At 37.7% G+C, this 19658-nt stretch overlaps 1 protein-coding gene across 1 annotated transcript in view; it reads left to right on the forward strand.

Annotated features, from left to right (window-relative positions):
- The window catches only part of PPP2R5A (protein phosphatase 2 regulatory subunit B'alpha), a 44749-nt gene extending 25156 nt beyond the window's left edge, over positions 1-19593 (forward strand). Inside the window, exons 4-13 of the mRNA XM_040552784.1 lie at positions 3494-3586; positions 5845-5975; positions 6170-6229; positions 7439-7547; positions 9936-9989; positions 13940-13990; positions 14975-15094; positions 15174-15301; positions 17473-17574; positions 18349-19593. Coding sequence (XP_040408718.1) covers positions 3494-3586; positions 5845-5975; positions 6170-6229; positions 7439-7547; positions 9936-9989; positions 13940-13990; positions 14975-15094; positions 15174-15301; positions 17473-17574; positions 18349-18481 — 981 coding nt within the window. The 3' untranslated portion in view covers positions 18482-19593. The remainder of the gene's footprint in view (positions 1-3493; positions 3587-5844; positions 5976-6169; positions 6230-7438; positions 7548-9935; positions 9990-13939; positions 13991-14974; positions 15095-15173; positions 15302-17472; positions 17575-18348) is intronic.
- Positions 19594-19658: the final 65 nt, after the last annotated feature.

Here is a 19658-nt window from a genome sequence, read left to right on the forward strand (position 1 = left end):
TGCAGCACAGTGACAACAGTTTGTGTTCTCCTGTCCTTTCTTTTACATTTCATGTACCCACTGGTACATGACTGGATGGTAGAATGCAAAATTCTGATCTGGCACATAGCCAATTCTCTGGGAGGGGGAAGAAAAAATCTGAATCTCTACTGTTCTTTGTTCTGTCGAATCTGTTGACACTTCTCTATACAATAACATCATATATAATGGCTTAGTAACTTACCAGCAGCATGCATAGCCATTACAAAAGACTGTAGACCTACATTGAAACTGGTGCGACATGAAAGACATAGCTTTAAAGCAATGCTTCAGACAGTTGTAGCAACTAAACTAGGGTGCAGAGGCTGGCGTTAGTCACCCTGTGTTTCTATTTAGGGACCTGTGGATGGTAGAGTTGTTAAAGCAATAATATTCTAGTGGTCTCTGCAAGAAGGAACACAGAATCACCAAAATGTAATAGGAATTGTCTGCTCTTTTACCCAAGCAGACCAGTTTTTGAGAACTGGAACTACCAAAGCCAACAGTTCTCCCATGATTTAGTAGTATTTCTAATGGTAACCCTTCACTTACACTCAGGAAAGTTGAGCATACCTGTCTGTTTTTTGTTTGTTTGTTTGTTTTAAGGTAGGAGCAGCCAGTGTCTTTTGCAGATAGAATCCATCCTTACTATCCTTGTTGATACTTAGGGTTGTGCTTCTGAGTTTGCAAGCCTTAGCTTACAGGAGAGGGGTGCCTGTCCAGAAATGGCCATTACCGCTTGCTTCCTGGAACACCTTGGATAAAGCTTCATGGATTTCCCAAGGTTTCCAAGGAACTCCAGAGTTACTCGACACTTTTACCAGCTCTGCAACTCGCTTTTGAGCACGGATTGAATAGGTAGCTGTTCAGGGATTTTTGAGCCGCAAATGTTTGTTTTTCTGAAAGCTCCTCTCTTAAGAACAATAGCAACAATTGAGGTTCTGCAATAGCAAGGATTATACAAAGCATTCAAACAGTGACTAATGCATCTTCTGTCTGTTGTAGAAATGAGACATGCTGCTAATTAGTTGTCCATCAGATATTGAGAATCTTGCGTTAATATTGATTTGTTCTACTTTGTAGACGAGGCACACCTATTCCAAAACCTTGGGTTTGGTTCTGATTGATACCTTAAAGTTAATCTTGGGCAGTTTGTACCAAGACGTTGTTAGAGCATTATGCTTTAGCCTAGTTCTTCTGCTGGATGTTTATCCCTGTTCCCATATCTATCTATGGAAAGAAGCCATAATTGTCCTCCCTGCCCACCCTTGCTTCAGGGGAAGCAAAACATACCCGTTTAGGCTTCACTCATAAGAGGCACTGTGGCCCAATGGGATTCTAGGGGCTCCTCTGTATCCTTTCAGGTTTTAATATATTTTCTCCAGCATACATAGGACTGTGCATCTCTGTACTGTATTGTACATCAGTATCTTCCTGGAATATGCCTGGCTTTCATTTGTCGCTGACATGGCTTCATTGTGTGGCTGGATCTTTGTTATCCCATGGTTAACTAGCATTCAGGACCAGTATTCATCCCTTCTTCGCTCAGTTTAATAGTTTCTTGTGGCTTAGCAGAGCTTTTTCTTGTCTTTTTGACTGTCTTCGCAATCACTGAGTTTTGTCCTGTATCTGTCTATTATTACCTGAGGCCTTCAGAATCATTTTGTCCCTTTCTTACTGATACCCTGATATTGTTTTTTCCTTTTTTTTCCCCCCTCTGGAGATAGCATCCAATATTGCATGCAGCATCACCCCGGCAGTTATCATATGACTATTATTTGTTGTAGTCACTGATAGAAATGTTTAATATATGACATAATATGTGAATATTTAATGAAATTTAATTCCAAAATTAAATCCTATAAAACTGTTAATGACTTCCCTCCAGTCATATGCTTCCCGTTTCAATACAAACCACTAACAAATTTATCTAATTTCTAGCTTGAAAAAGATCAGTAGCCATGGTCAATCTCTAAGACAGAGGATGGAGTGTGGAAATATGTATGATTACGCTATTGGATTGGCTATTACCAGACTTTTAAAAATTTGTCCTCCATTGTTCTGCAACTGTTATTGTCTGCTGTGTTTATGTGCAAGAAGACAAATTAAGGCTGTACAGGGAAGCTTGGATTTTATACAATACTGTTTATATGACATTTGTGTATGTTTAGACTGCTGATTTGAAAAGCTATTGTTATGGTCTCTGTCAGAGGGGAGGAAAGAGTGAAGGGGAACTTGTGTTTTTGAGCTTCTGCTCTGCAGATACAGCATACCCCACTTGAGGCTATGCGTAATAACTGCGATCTCAAATGTTCTAGATAAAAGTACTTATTGCTGAACGTGTTTCTCAAGTGAACTTCGTAATTACGCGTTACTCAGATGTTGGCTCTTGGGGTTTTTGATAGGTACTTGTAGTGGTAATCGCTGAAATACATGCCCATGTGCATATGACCTCAATGTGGGTTTTATTCAGAAGTCCAGTCAGTGGTGTCTGCATGTATCTAAACTGCATTTTAGTATTATTGCTAATTGTTTAACTATTATGGAGCTAAGACTAGGCATTGAGACCATAAGAGGCCCTGAATGTACCTAAACTGAAGACATTTTTCCTCTCAATTCTGTCTTAAGAGACGCCTGATGTGTATTTTATAAATTGGGAGAGTTGCGTGCATCCTCCCCCACCTGCCATTGTTATGGAAACAGTAATTTGTCTTGGACTTCTGATGAATCCAAAAATATGGGACTTGTGCTCTGGCTTCTTCATGCCTTTCTCTGCTACCTCAGGCCCTCGCTGTCTCTATCTCCTGTCTGTCTTTCCATCTGTGGGCCTTGCAGGATCATAGCGAATGGGGACTTGAACTCAATAGAAATAAGTACTACAAAATATAAAGGATATTGAAGGTAAATCTGCAGAAGGTCCTTTTGTTTGAATTGAATACCCAGGATATAGAAATGTAACGCTAAGCCCAACTGTTAAACTTCTACGTATTCATTCAGCTTTTTAATGACCTTTCATCTTTGGAGCTTGCAGCTGAAACCTGGCTTCAGAAGCACTTAGCAAACTTTCTTTAATCCGTTTTTACAGAATTACATAATGTTAGAGCACTTAACTTTACCCTCAATGTTGATAAGTGTTGGATAACTTATTTCTACATAATATGTTCTTAATATAGTAGGAAGTGTGAATTTGAGTAATACTTAGATCTTTCACTTGATTTTTGTGTTACAGTGATATCTTCAGTAAATTATTTATTAAGCTTTCTCTCTTCTGAGAGTTAAAATATTCTGGATACTTACAGTAATTGTTACAGTAAATTCCACTAGAGGCCATGATTAAGCAGTGATGTGTTAGACCTCAGTTTCCTTTTTATACCTTTTATGTATGTAAATAGTCCCACTGACTTGGGTGGGGTATAAAATCTGTATTATGGTGTGCTTATTAACTTGTTCAAAATTTTCATTTTAATGTTTGTAGTTGGTGTATGAATTTTTCCTAAGATTTTTGGAGAGCCCGGATTTTCAGCCTAGCATTGCAAAGAGATACATTGACCAGAGATTTGTACAGCAGGTGAGTAGAGAGGTTTCCTATCTCAGATTCAAAGATCTCCTCTCAGATTTAACTTACCTGCTGGTTGTACGCTAAGGAGATAGTAAAGCTTTTGTTTTGATACTGGGTTAAACCTTAGTTGTTCCAACAATGATTTCTGCCAAACACTAAATGAACAGCACTTCATATCGCACAGGCTATATGTAATTAGCAACTTCAGAAACACAGTTTTCAGGTGGTATTCTCAATGCTTTGCAATACAAGATTTTTGTATTTTGTGAATACAAGTTGTGCTTTTAATGATTTGTAACTTATTTCCAGTCAAATCAACAGTGGGCCAATTAAACTGTTTTAGTGCTTTGTAGTGCCTTTTTGTTTGTTTTTCATAGAGCTTTATAATGGGAAAACTTAGAGCAGAATTGTTTTTCCTGTGAATAACTAACTTACTGTATATGAAATGTGTTCCAGCACCTGTTGTTACTGAATAGCGTCATTCTTATACTATCATGTGTTAAACATGGAGGGAAAATCAAGTAAGAACATACATAGGAAAAACATGGAAAATTGTTTCACCACGCAAAGTAACTATGAGCAAGAAAGTTAAGTGAGACAGTAAATATAACTTGTCAAGGCTGTATGATACAGTAACAATTTTTGTCCCATATTACGTCAGTGGGGATTTTTACCATGTCAAAATACTCATTTTTTCAAGGAAAAGCTTGAGTGAGTGCTGGCAAGCCATCAGAGTACAGCAATGAAAAATAACAACGTAGATGGACACTTCCCCTTCTCACCTTCAGTGACTGTTTATATTTCCGCTTGTTTGGTTTTACTGTTCTTGTTTATAGGTGTTCCCTTCTCTGTTTTGTTCAACTTGCACACAAAATTCAAGGCTGAAGCTGCTGCTGACCTACTGGCCATGCAAATCCAATTTACTAATTGGACCGTGGTTCTTAGGAGCCATGTTGCAGAATTTCAGTTCCTGATGTTTTCATGGGATCTTTAGAGTACAAGAAAGTGCAATGCTCAGAAAGCTATATATGGGAGAAAAAGTGGGATAGTAACCCTGAGAAATTCCTTCTAAATGTAAAAATGAAATGAGCCCGAGCAAAATTCTTGAACAGCTGTTTCCAGTGTCTGTTGCTGGTTGGTGTAGACATACCTAAGCTTGTAGACCTGGACTGAGCAGGAGGCTGTAGTGATTACTTGAGATAAGTTACTAACTTATTTAGCACAGTTAGTATTTCTAAATATGCTCTTACTTGGACAAACAGGAGGAAAAAAAACAACAATAAAGTAGTGGCCTGTAATGGGATTGGAATATCTTTTGATGTCTTCAAGAGTGTGGTCTTTTCTGTATCCTTGGAAAACCTTCCACAAGCAAAAATGTATGGGAAGTCTTGCTAGCTTAGCTTATTGGGGCATTTAGTCTGTTTTAGAGAATCAGTTGATTTCATTACCTTATGCTTAATTCTTATGAATTTAGATTTTTGTAATGGTTTCTTATTAAATCTTGAATGTTGAAATTTCTTGTATAGGAACAATACCAAACATGATCATCACCCAGAATCAATAAGAAGAAAATGGGGTACGGGGGGTAGAGGGGTGGGGAGGTGTTTAGATAAAGGGAGATGGGGGAACACTGTTAGATTCAGACAGAAATGAACCAACTTCTACGTGCTGTGATTTCCCACCCCAACTCCTAGCCCATTTTTAATGCATTATCATTCTGTTAAACATATGTATCCCTCTTCTTCCCCTGGGGAAATGCGCATGATTCTTATCATAGACTTGTCTTACAAAATGATTCTGCAAAGAATTATGGGTTTAACCTTGAAGACATGAGTAGCTTATTGAAAGCTGTATTACAGGATTTTAATTAAGAAATTGTAAATATATGACACAAATTTGATTCATTCTTATATCTTAAAGACCACTTACCTAAACCACTTACCTAAAATTTGATAATCTCATTCTTAAAATTTCATTTTTATTTTGATAGTGTAATTGTTAGAATAGCTTTGTTCATGTCTGTTGTATACAGGCTTTTTGATATGACTGAAATGAAGCTGCTAGGTTTGCTTATAAAAAAAAAAAATCAGCTTTATTAAAAATCTAATTTTGAAAGTAACATTGGACATCCAAACAAAATTTTAGGTCAAACTGATTCTATTTTTTCTAATGCAAACTTGTAAGTTCAAGATAAAGCTCAAATTGGTTAGTAGCATGACAAAATTTAAGTCTTCTAAAAGTAATAAATTTCAATTTAATTTTTAAAGTTATTGGAGCTCTTTGATAGTGAAGACCCACGAGAACGTGATTTCCTAAAGACAGTTCTTCATCGAATTTATGGAAAATTCCTTGGTTTACGAGCATTCATCAGGAAACAGATTAACAACATTTTCCTCAGGTACGCTCTGTCTGGCTGTATGTCTGTCTAGGTTGAGCAATATTTTATATTACCTTCATGGTCTGTGACTGCAGTGATTTGTTCTTGAATGAAAAGACCTGGTTTTGATCTGTGATCAGGCTTTCAAATATCTAAAATTTGTTAAAGATTTTTTTTTGAATCTGTCTTTCAATTTTTGTCTCTTTTCATAACAGGTTTATATATGAAACAGAGCACTTCAATGGTGTTGCTGAACTTCTTGAGATATTAGGAAGGTAAGTTTGATCTGACAGAAAAAATATGAAGTGTTATTGTGGGTGTTTGCTTCAACTTTCTTGCTTTGGAAATGGGAAAGGGAGGAGTATAGTAATGAGTGATAAAGTGCAATCGCTGATATAATCTAATACTGTCTTAGTTACCATGTGAATATAAAATTAGGATATCAAGTATAAATTGTTCTTTTTCAGTACAAGTTTTAAAGATGACAGGCAAAATATTTCTCAAGAGTCCTTGCTTGTGAGGAATATATCCAATAAAGGACATGTTCTCTGACTCAGACAACGAATGTTTACTTTTCACCTCACATTGAATAAAATGCTTTAATCTTCAGCAGGCTGGTTTTGTTTAAGTTATATTCAGGAAAGCCTTGTAAGCGTTTTAGTTACCATTTTTGCCATTAATTCACTAATTTCATTTTTACCTCTTAAGTTCTTTGTGGTAGCATTTTACTAGTTTTCTAAAACTGTCACTGATATATTCACAGTAGAAAACTTTATAAATATTACTGCCTTACTAAAAATCCAAAGACTGTGCAAGTATCATGGAAAAAATCATAATGAAAATCAAGTGAAAGGGATACTGTTTTCTCAAATTAATCTAAAATCTAGAGGAAAAAAAAACCACACACACACCAAAAAAAAAAAAACCTCCTGAAGGACTGCTGTTCTACAACTGACTCTTAAAAGAAGATTATTGAGTGAGTGACAACTTTTTAACTTCATTTTTGTACAGAAAAGTTGTTCGACAATCTCAGAATAAGTGTCCAAACTGCAATGTTAAAATAGCATAAAAATTATATACCATCTATTTTTTTCTCCTGCAAGGCAGGTTGTCTTAAGTGACTGTGCAAAATGAATCAGCTTCCTGATGTGTGTAAGCTTTACCATTAAACAGCAAGACTTACCGTAGATTATTTTGCCTAATGGAGGTCATGATAAAAATACTTCAGCCTCATCTGAAGAGTATTATTGGATGTCTACTGTGGTTCTCTTGTATTCCTACCAAGAGGCCAGACTTGCACGATGCCAACACTTTAGAGATTGTGCATATGTAAAGTTATTTTATGGCTTCATAATTATCAGGTTTAATTTACAGGAATTCTCGATTTCTTGATAGGAAAACATGTGTTGTTTTTGGTGGTGGTGGTGGTGATGGTGGTGCCTTTTTTAAAAATAAAAATAAATCCAACTTCTTCATGTTTTCAGTATTATCAATGGTTTTGCACTGCCACTGAAAGCAGAACACAAACAGTTCCTTATGAAAGTTCTGATTCCCATGCATACTGCAAAGGGATTAGCTTTGTTTCATGCACAGGTAAGCTTTTACCTATTTTTCAGAGTTGTGGTTTTCTCTGTATTTGCATTTGACACTAATGAAAATTTAAAGCAGTATGTGTTATAATGTCAATATTCCGAGGTATTTGCAAATGCAATCTCAGATACCTATTTATTTTTAAGATCTTACATATCTTGTCTAAATGTTAATTTTGAGATATTTAGCATATATTAAAAACAATAGAATGTAACAGCAATTCGAAGTCACATCAGCTGAAGTTTTTGTGGTTTGCTACTCAGTCACACTTTAATCCCAGGACCTTGTTCCATTGCTACTTCGTTTATGTAACTTAAATGCTGTGTATAAAGGAACCTTGAGTATGGCCAGGTGCTTATTTCAGAAGTGCTTTTTTATTTCTAAAATTCCAGTGACTGAAGGGAGGGGAAGGGTGTTGGATATAAATGGTGAAAATGCATAATAGCTCTCCAGATCAGCCAGAAATTATGTAGATCCATGACATGCTGTCAAAATGTTGCAGTTATTCATTTGACTTCCATTCTTATACTTAGCACAGACATTCATCATCTTATTGGAGGAATAATGTATATCCTTTCCAGACATATGGCACTTGAGTATTGAATATATTTGATGAAAACTCGCAAGTAATTCTGCTGTGGCTAATTAAAAATTTGCTTTGTTAACTTAGTCAGCTTGCTAATATAGCTCCTTTATAGACAAAAGATACAAGGAAATGAGTTTCTAATGAAGTGAAATCATTATGACTATATAGCCTACAAACAGGATCAAGACAAGAGCTCAGTTAAAACTTTATATGCGAGTTAGGAACTAATTTAATTAAATCACTTGTCTTTGTGATTTATTACTGTGCAATAGGCTGCTCCATGGAATGAGTCAGTGATATGAAAGGGACCTGTCATATGCCAAAGGTATTCTCATTGATAGATCAGTACAGCAAGCTAGCCTTTTTTCTGTAATATGATTAATCTGGGCCATTGGTACCTGGAAGGGTCCTATAAACTCTGCTGTACTGGGTGCTTTAAAGTAGCATTTGGTTTGTTGGCCAGGCTATTCACCTATCCCTTGATAAACCACCAGTGCCATGTATCAAAATACCACTTGGAAACGAAGGAGCAGTTTTGTCACTGTATATTTCTGGCTTTGTGTTATCCGGAAACCAGCACTGAGCCTACTTCACAGTCAGGAGTGGCCCATTGCTTTGTTGCTACAGCACAATTTAGCCTGCTCTTAAAGTCTTAAAGCTGGCTTAAGGTTGAGCCTTTGTGTCTTTGAACAATAAATACATTGCACAGGAACACTTTAATGGGATTTTGAGATTCATGTGTGCTGTGTTATTTTTTGGGTCCACGCATACGCATCCTTATCCTGAGGGTAGGAGCGGTAAGTTAGGCTTGTTGTAATTACAGCATTGTAATTACCTCTTTTGGGATAACAGATTCAAAAAAAATGGAGAGGTAACGCTTGATTTCAGACATGTTAAGTATGGAAATATGTATGCAATGCCCATAAATAATTTTGTCTCTGATTTATGTTGCGAGATGAAACATACTGTGATTTCCCCATTTCAGTCTTTATGGAATCTAGGGTTTTAACTGCTTCAGCAATAGGATTAGCATATGGTTCTGTGCATGGCAGAGCTGTGGTTGTTTTGTTACTTAACTGTGTGCTAAGTAACTAAACAATAGGTAAATGTAAGTAATTATGTAACATACAATATCACACTTTGGCCTGGGCAGAAATCACTGAGGGCCAGGAGAGCATGCTTGTGAGTTAGTCTCCTAATGCTTCCCGCACTGCGTGCACTCTTCCACCAGTGTCTGTTACTGGCCACTGCTGGGGACAGGATCCTCAGCTGGATCTGAGCTCTTGTGATAGTCAAATATCCTTTCACATGTAATCTTACTGCTGAATTTTGACACCTATTATTCGAGTAATGTGTGTTCAGTCAAAGTTGTTTTAAAGCTTTTCTTTTGAATGAAAGTATCAACTTTTTCCCCCAAAATAGATGTTTGAAAATCCTAGCTTATTCACAGTGTAATGTTAATACAGGAACTGAAGGTGAGGAAAACTTGTCTAGATAATGGATCTGAGTTAAGGAAGTACTGTCAAGTTTTAAAGTGATTTTCTTCTAGGATGATAAAATTGAAGATTTTTGGTATGCAGGAAGTTTTTGTAAGATACAGCTAGCTTGTATATCTTGCTGTTTTAATTGCTATTTTGTTTACTTTGGAAGAACTTTAAATGGCTGTTCTAGGGTGTTTGGGTTGGGGTTTTTTGTACCTTCTTCCTCATCTGAAGTGCTTCCATTACAAGTCGGGATATTTAGTTTTGCTGCAATGTCTAAACAGTGTCTGTTTAAACTAAATAATCATATGAATTACATTCTAGCTCGCCTATTGTGTTGTACAGTTCCTGGAAAAAGATACAACTTTAACAGAGCCTGTAAGTGTTTTTTCAGTTGAATATTTTTCTATTTTTAATTTCAATGTAGTATTTCACTGCAGCTCATTGGAACTGCACAGCACTGTTATCTGTGATGTCTTGATTAATGATCCATAGGCATTTGGGGGAAAGAAAAATAATAGTTAAATCTAGGACAGTTGTTAAGAAAGTCCTGGGTTTGAAAGTGCAGTTCTCTCTTAGTCTATCTCCAAGATGGAGCACAAATTTAAATAAAAATTTGAACCGCTGAGATCATGCGAATCACCTTATATAAGAACTTATGTAACAACTGTACTCCCTCCTGGTAACAACTAAAATTTCAATGTTTTTGGTGCTGATGGCTTGTGCCTAGCATAAATTTGAAAATTTTCAGGGAAAACAGAGTCAGAAAATAAAAGTGAGAAAGAGTAACAGCACTTTATTTAGATAGAAAGGCCCTGACATTCCCAATGTGATGTTTCTGTTCTGTCCTCTCAGTTACTGGGGTGCCTCTTGACAGTTATAGTACAGGTGCTTCAAGCATCAGAGGCTTTTGCCAGGCTGAATCTCCCACGCCATGCATCGGCAGCTCAGCCAGAAAGGAGATTGCAGTGCTTTGTGCAAGTAGTTTGGCAATGCCCATAAAGAAGAATGCAGGCAGGGCAGCACAGCAGCTCATGGGGAAACAGACTAGTATCAGACCAGCTCAAAGAGAAACTGTTAGTTTGACAATCTGATGTCACTCTGTTAGGGATATGTTGGAATTTAAACACTTCATCACTTTTTGTGACAGAAAAGTGAAGAGCTTTTATGATTTGTTTTTTCTTAAACAATGTTAATCTTCACCAACTTTTCAGTGGAAGCTTGTTTTCTGCACGGTCACTTAGTGTTGGTGTTCCTCATCAGAAAAGAAGTTATTTTGTAGGTGGTGGAAGTAGGCCTGACCATCTATAAATTTGTCCTGTCTGCTTGAAGAGCCTTCCTCCCCACTGCAATGCAGCGTTGCCAGCTTAACTGGTCAATAAGCCGATTTTGTTGGATAGGGTGAGGAGAAAGGAATTGTGTAAGCTCAGTTCCTTAAGCCAAAGGATAAAACAATCCAGGTACTTCTGCAGTTAAAGTTGACATATGAGCAGCAAGCATATAACATTACATAAAAACCTGCAAGGCTGAATGAAGTGACAACATGGCAAAGTCCTGATGTGAATTTACAGAACTGTGATACAAGCTCCAAGCCCAAACTCTGCAGGGGGAAGGCAGGTCTTACTGACGTAGGAGTGCCACAGTACAATTCTGAGACTTCACCTGGGTTATAGCTTGCAATTCTGGTCACCTCTTCAACAGTAAAGATGAATTCAGAATGGAGAAGACATGAGACCTGTGCTTGCCTTGGTCATTAATTTGAACATTTATAAAACCTGTTTTGCTATAAGAGGAGTAAAAGTTAGTATATGATAGTAAGTGAAGCTTTAAGAAACTTTCTGAAATACTTGAAATGTAAGTGTTGAAATTTGATGGGGCAACTGATGAAATAGCATTGTATTTTTTTTATTTGGCTTTAGGTCAAGTAGTATTTTAAGCACTCCATCAGAAGGCTATCTTCATGAGTACCTCACTGTTATTTTTCTGGCAGGAATTGTCACTCAGGGTCAATTTAGAGGACATTCAGTCCGAGCTCTTCTAACTATGGTAGTCTGCCTTAGGTCAGTCCTGATGTTTGCAGAACTGACAAGAGGAGCTCATTACCTAACCCTGCTAAGTGCCATAGCCTTTACATCGAAGAGATTTCATATCATGAGAATCAGGCTAAACATGCAGCCCTGGTGCATAAGCTGTCTAGCAGGTGTCTGCTGCTGCAAGTCAACTTTATAGGAATTTTGTAGCCCAGGGAACAATATTAATTGTGTGCGTTTTGTGTAGTAAGAGCAGTAAGATTTCAGATCTGCACTCATGTATTTCTTGGAATAAAATCTTTGAACTTAAATATGCAGGTATCAGCTCTTTTAATGTGAAAGCATAGTCAAGGTGGAAACTGATCCTTCCTCTAAAGAGCAAGGATTAGGTATGTTGTTGAGGTCTGCACTTCTGTGCTAAGAACATGTTATTTCTTTGTCAAGTTAAGAAGTTGAAAATGTGAGTCTATGTAGTGAAGCACATTTGGCACTCATTACTGAGTGCTGGAAACTGGGCTGTTGTAGCTAACCCAGTTTTGTGCTTCCAAGACCAGGAAATTCATGCTCCAGTTAAGAGGTGTATGGTAGGTTCTCACAGCTTTCCTTTGGCAAATGCAGCCATCTGACATTTTTTGGCTTTCTTGCATTGTTTTGGGGAACAGGGAAGGTGTTGACAGAATGAGCTATTGCACCTGTAAATGTTCCGGTTTGTTCTTCAAAAATACAAAATCTCAGTAGTGTGTAATAGCCATTCAGTTACGAGCTAATTAACAACAACAAAAAGTGGCCCTAGACTTAAAGTGTATTTAAATTGTGAATCTAGACAAACAAGCATAATTAATTTACGTCAGCCTGACTCCTTGAGGGAGGGGAAGCAGGTGATGAGAGGACTGCCAGATCAGGTCATTTAGGGAAATGGAGCTCAGAGTTTACCCTCCCCACTTCACCGTGCCGTGTTCGTAGAGCCGGCAGCGAGGAGTTCAGGTCAGCAGCAGAGGAGTGGGACAGGGAGCGAGCTCTGCCTTTGTGGCCAGGCTGCAAAATGGCCCTGTCCGGGCCGCCCCAGGCCGCCCATTCCTCCATCAGGTATCGGATGGTGGCATTGGGAGTTCGGCTGGCTGGGGCACGTCGCCAGCTAGATACAACTGCAGGGCTGAGGCTCTGTAAGGGATCTGCTGTTCTTCCCATGTAACTTGCTGCTTTTCTGGATTTGAGCGTAAGTTTTTGAGCTGCCTGGGGTTTCCTCACGTGCTGGGTTTCATCTGAAGTGACACTCAGTTTTGTAGAAGCAGAATGTTTGTGTATCCTAGGATCAAAACTGGTGAGCACTTAAAATCCTATTATTGTCAGAAAGTCACTTTTGAAAGTACACATCGTTGTGAACAAAAAAGCCAGCTGGGAAGGTTAAAAGAAGAAAAAATCAACATGGGAAAAATCAAATATGGAAAGTATTTGTGTAGTTGAGTAAGCTTTATGGTTGGGTATGATCCGTTAAGTGCTGTTATATCATAAAAGCAGAGGTCCTTTGCTCAGAATGAAAGTTTATAGTGCTTGGAGAATGTTTCTGCTTCCAAAACATGCAGTTATGGCTTTTTTTAGCCAGCATTAATTTTGTAATTTAGATGCTGTGTCAGATGTTTGTTTCTAGGAAACAGGCCTCCTGTCTTTTTGTTTGTTGTTGTTTCCCTGTTTCCCTCCTCCTCCACCTTGCCCCTCTTAGGAGCTGTGCTTTCTAATTAAGTTTCCTGAAGGGTTTTTTCTAGTCTTACATGTGATAGTTTCCAGTGTAGATACTGGAAACTATTTTCTCTGTAAGTTCATATCATTTCGAGTTTCCAGTCTGTCACACTTCAAATTAAAGAAGAAAAAAGGACGTGGTGGAGGACAGGGCTCCTCTGTATAACCCTGTTTGTGCAGCCAGTGTACGCTGCTTGCTCTTGGGCTTCAAAACCAAGACAGGTGCTCCCCAACACATGGATCAGGAGAAAAATATGCTGGGCTGTCTAGCTACAGGAGATTTAACTTCATTTTGTGATGCTTTGATGTTATCAATATGATATCAATTAATGTGAGGTGGGAGTGGAGTGGGAATGGATAATCAAAGACTTTTGATAAGGTTTATACTATTCTGATAACCAAAACAAGATAAATGTTTAATAATAAGGCAACAAAGTTTTTATTGAACCTCTGGATAGGGAAAAGCAAATTCATATTTTATTTAGTTGTTTATTTTTAAATTATATAAAATATGTAATAGAAGCTTGTTCTGGTTTTAACTTGTTTGTATTTTTCATATAGGTAATCAGAGGACTGCTCAAATTTTGGCCAAAAACTTGCAGTCAGAAAGAGGTTGGTTTTGTCTTGTACAAGTTTCTTGTCTGCTGTTATGTAAAACATGTCAGGTTCATACATCTTACCTCTGCTGTGCTTTTCAAGAGATCTTGCCGAAAACATGCAGTTCTTGAACCTGAAGAGTGCTCATCTTTGCAGGGCAGCTCTGCCATTTTTTAATGTCAGTTCTTACTATTGTGCTACTATGTTAAAAACTATGTTAAAAGTTACATTCTAATTGAGATACTGTATAGAGAAACAGATTTTCTGGGTGAGAAGTGTTTTACTAATTACACTAGTAGGTTGGGGGTTGTCATCTGCAACATGACCCAGACATAGACTTCTACTCGGTATCTCAGTTGCTGATAAAGCACGCGTATGTTCTTTCTCCATAGTATGAAAATAACTTTAAATGGTCTTGGGAAATTTATTTTTTTTCTGGTTGTCTTTCTTTTATGTAATTACAATAAGTACAATCAGGAGTTTGACTCATGGCACCAGACCTCACCCCGAAAGCTCTTGACAAGTGGGGTTCTTTAACTCTGTTGTCCCTGTTTGAGTGGTATTGAATTTTTTTATGCCACCTACCTAGTGTTCTGCAGGTTGTAATTTAAATCAGATATTAACTATTTACCGCTACAGAAGCTACTCTGGAGATCTCAAGTAAAGGTAACCTCTGCAGCAATTTGTGAAGAAATAAAATGTTCTAGCATCTTTTTAACTGTAAAGAAAAATATTCTGCAAAAGCAGCTCTGTTAAGTGTTTAGAGCAATTACACAAAAGAACAATTCCACAACAGGAGCTGTAACCAGGTAGCTGAACCTGATGATTGACTTCTTTCACACTGAAAATAAATAAATAAGTGGATGTCTAACGGAATTGCAGTTACGTACATTGTTCTTTGCAGGATTCATGACTAATGTCTGAGCTGCATTTTGTTTGTTTACACTGGCGATGTAAAACATTCTCATACTTTTTGATGTATTTCTTTTATACCAACAGGTGATGTTTTTAGGTGAAATTGAAGAAATCTTAGATGTAATAGAACCGACACAATTCAAAAAAATAGAAGAGCCTTTATTTAAGCAAATATCCAAGTGTGTGTCAAGTTCACATTTTCAGGTAAAAAAGAAAAAAGCATCAAAAATAACTTGTAGTAATTTATTTTGTGTTTTTTTGACCCCTACACTTTCTATTTCAGGTTGCAGAAAGAGCTTTGTACTTCTGGAATAATGAATATATTCTTAGTCTGATTGAGGAGAACATTGATAAAATTCTACCAATTATGTTTGGCAGTTTATACAAGATCTCCAAAGAACACTGGAATCCGTATGTAATGTTTAACTATCTGTAGTACCATAAATAATTTTTTTTAATTCTACTGTTTTGAGTTTAGATCTTAAGCTTGTAAACATGTCTTCATTTTGACTTAAATCAGATGAAATCAGTGAGATTATGGGTGCTAAAATGGACGCCCTTTTCAGCAATATTACACTTTCACTGTTCTGCATTGTTATGATGCAGAATTGGAATTTACTGAAAACACAGGAGGCAACTGGATGATGGTCTTGATATTCTAATTACACTTGATCTTACGTGTTGGTTGAAAAGCAAATTAATATTACTTAGACTAAAACAACTTCTCAAGTGATGCTTCTGCTACAGTTGTGCTTTGATGTCCTTTACTACTTCAGATAAATTCTGTCAGTGACTGTGTAAGTAATTTTTGCAGCCTGCCAAGACAAGAAGGCGAAAAGATCCTATCATACAAAAGCAGTGCCTGCCACTGTAAAGAATGGTAGCAATAAGAACGAGTTACTGCTTCATTTTATATTTAATTCCACAAGTTGTTAGTATTTCTATTTCCTGTTTAAAAGAAACAGTAATGACACTGAAATACTAAAACGCAAAGTTCGGCTGTGTCCAGCAACCTAAACCGAGCTGCAAGTCAAATCTGCAGAATGTAAAGCTTGTACAGGCAAAAGACAAGGTAGGCAGGAGCCTTCTGCGACTTTGAAGCAAATCAGATACCCTATTTTAAGTCCTCTGAAATTATTCTGAATTTATCTAGATGGCATGTCTCGTTGCAAACATACCAGCTGAGACTGAATATAAATTTTGGAGAACTAATTCTTGGAGCACTAATAATACTTCAGGTCTTAACAAATCTGAAGAACGTTCTTTCCCTAGCCATGGCCAGAAGTTGCCCTTTACTTCAGGAAGGACATGAAAGACACAAGATAACTGTATCCCTTGAGGACCAGGAAGTTTGGGGGTAGAAAGTATAACTCTTTTAATTGGTTTCAGAGTGTAAAGAAACATACTTTTATCTATCATCTGTCCACCATGGCCTTAACTACTCACTTAAAACCGAGCTTTTCCTCTCAGAAAACCAATAACCTAAATAAGCTTTTGTCTTTAAACCACGTGAATGCCAATGTTCAAATAAGTGTGTAGACAGACTAAATGTATTGTGCATTTTGAATGAGCATAAAGCCTCTGAATAGTAGAGAGACTTCCTAGTGCCACAATGGACAGAGTATACTGAAAAGGCAAACCTGGTCCTTTGGTTACTTCCTTAGATTTTTCTTTCACTCGTTTTTCAAGGTGATGACCGCATGGCACCCCTGCTCTACAGCCTTACAATCAATACTGCTGTGTGAAGGTGAACTGCTAGGGAGGGGAAAAAGGGGGAAGACAGCTTATGTGCTTTTTTGCTAAGTGATAAGTTTGAAGATAGGCACCTTTTTAATGTTTAATTTCATTGCAATTTCTGCATTGCTGTGCGTAATTATTAAGAGTAGGCTTAAAGGAGATGAACATTACAATTACCTAAGATAAATTATTGAAATAACACTACCTTCACAAAAAGAGTCAGAAGAAAGAATGATAACTGAAGTGGAAATACTGACAGCCACATAAGACACAGCCGGTATTGTTCAAGCTGTTCAGTTTCTTGAAGATGCCATGGTATCTGAAACAACCATTTGATCTTCTTATGACACTTCTATGCAGCAGAAGTGTCTGCTGCCCTTAAGTGTTCTGGTAGAGCTTCTAGCTGCTGTATTAGACTGTGCAGCTGTGGTTCCTCCACTGTATTCTTTTGCCCAAACTTAAACTTGTTAGGCAGGAGTTTTATTTTTCTAGACTCTCATGTTTTATTACTTAAGTATTACAAAATTGTTGTTAGAATTCAGCTTGTTAAACACATAACGTAACTGAATGGCTTTATAGTACAGCCACTGTACCAATAATTATAGCCTGTATGATTATAAGAGTTGGAAATTTTGAAAGGGCTATTTAACTTTAAAAGAAGAGTTTGGATATGCATTTTGTTAATTTACAGAGGAAATTATAGTAGATTTTGTTTCAAAAACTGATTAACCTTACAGTAGCGTCTTAAATACAAAGTTCAGAGTCCAAAAAGGAAATTGAATACTATTTTACTGAAGCTTATTTTGCGTTGAGTAATTCTAATGGTTGTACTTCTTCCATTCCAGAACTATTGTGGCACTGGTATATAACGTGCTGAAAACCCTGATGGAAATGAATGGCAAGCTTTTTGACGATCTTACGAACTCATACAAAGCAGAAAGGCAAAGGTACTGATTATTTCATCCAAATGTGTGTTATGAATACATACCTAACATGTACCAGCTGACAAGCAGAACTTAACGGTGGTGGCTGAGGGGTGCTGTAGTGGAAGGGCTGGCTGAATGTTTGCTCCTGGCTGCAGGCTGTCACTTGAGTAAGAGGCACCCATTGTGCAGGTGTGTGGCAGCGCCATGGCCAGCGCTGAAGCCCTGGGGCGCACAGTGCAGGAATGCCCCTGACGTTGCTCCTGCCTGGCATGGAGTGCTCCGTCTCGGGTGGGGGAACCGGGTTCAGCTGCTGCTGCAGGGGGCTGCACTGTCTGGAGAAAGCTCCGCTGGATAATGCTTTGTAGCTCAGCCAAAGCCTCCCGTATCCTACTAACCTACTAAACTGTACTGTTGGAGCAGGGTGTACGTGGTCCTAGGCCGGCTGAAAGCACATGCTAAGGCTCCTTTCAACAGTTGTGCTTCCACCACCCCAAAACGCTGTTTCTTGCTTGTTTGCACACGATAAAGAACTTCCTTAGAACTGCAGTCATCTGTGCAAAACCATCCTACAGCGATTGTTTGAGTTGGAGCAAAGTTACTGTTTTACCACTAACCTTTACTAATTTGTACGTTCACTTTTTAATAGAGCAAACTGTGATTGCCTCAAAAAAGCTTTGGGGAAGAACTTACGCTACGAATTACTAGGTGTAGAAGAACACGGTTGCTTTAGGTACCTGCATCTCCACATTGCACTTAAAAACACATCTGAAATTGATACTTCACTCTTTCCTACAGAGAGAAAAAGAAAGAATTGGAACGTGAAGAGTTGTGGAGAAAACTAGAGGAGTTAAAGCTTAAGAAGGCTATGGCAGAAAAGCAGAACAGCACTCACAATGTGCTAAACGCACACAGTACAAGTGCCAAATAAAGGAAATGACAACCTCTACTCGACAGACATACTTTTTTTGTACCCTTTTGAAATATCTAAGAATTTGCAAAATAAACCTCATCAGTATATAAACAGCCAGCTTTTTCTCTGGCACAATGTAAATGAAAAGATTTGAATTTAAATACAGCAGTTACATGATGTCATTACCACAGCATATTGTAAATTTGTCTAATTATTGATATACTGTCACTTCCAGCGTTTCATAGAACTGAATTATCATCCTTAATGAGTGAAATAATTACGGGAGTGGTGAGAATTATGACTTGAATTTTTGATTGTGTTGCACATAGGTGGTATAGTTTGCTATGTACATTTTTTCCTTGTTTTATATGTGCTTTTCACATCGCTGCATACTTTGGTTAAGAATATAGAAAAGGCTTCTAGTTGTGCTGTATTTTCTCAAATAAAACCAAGGTACGTTACCAGTAACGTGAAAAACACAGTATGTGCCCCTTACAGCCTTGAAAGGAACTCTCACGTGGTGCTGTTCTTGAATTTGTGATTGAATTCAGATTTAGATTTACGTGCAAGTTCACATTAGCATGAGGCAAAGTAGGAAAAGGAAAAAAAGACAGCTTGATCAGGTCAGGATGGTCCGTGTATCTGCCTGCCACTTGGTGAGTGCCTCTACCCCCTTCTCACTGCCTGTTGGTCCTGGGCCTACTCCAAGATTTCCTCCTGCTATAGCTGAGGATGGAGCTTCCTTTAGAGAGCCCATCAATGATGCTCCTGGTCAGCCCAAGGACTCCCTGCAGAGTAGTGTCATTCTAGAGACGATCTCAGACACCTCTGCATTAGTTTTAGCACCTTGTGGACTGAAGAGCGAGACCAAAATTGGGATTTTTTTTTTTTAGTGCAGCAGGAAGGCTGTCAGTAACTAGTTCCTTGTTTTATTTAAAGAAAATGCAGTCTGCTTTTTAAAGGTGGAAAGTTGACTATAGAAGTCTTGTCTGTTTTACTTGATCAAATATTTTTCACATCTTTTATCAGAGTACCATTCCAATCTCTTAAGTTGCAGTTGTGTGGAAAACTTTTGTAATGAAAGATCTTTGGGGAATTGAGCAGCATTCAATAAAGTCTTTATGTTTGTATTTAGTGCTGTAATCACATCTTTTGCTTGTAAAGACCAAGAGAATTAGAACGGCGTTCACAAATA

Source organism: Cygnus olor, chromosome 3, assembly GCF_009769625.2.
Source record: "Cygnus olor isolate bCygOlo1 chromosome 3, bCygOlo1.pri.v2, whole genome shotgun sequence".
NCBI lineage: Eukaryota > Metazoa > Chordata > Aves > Anseriformes > Anatidae > Cygnus > Cygnus olor.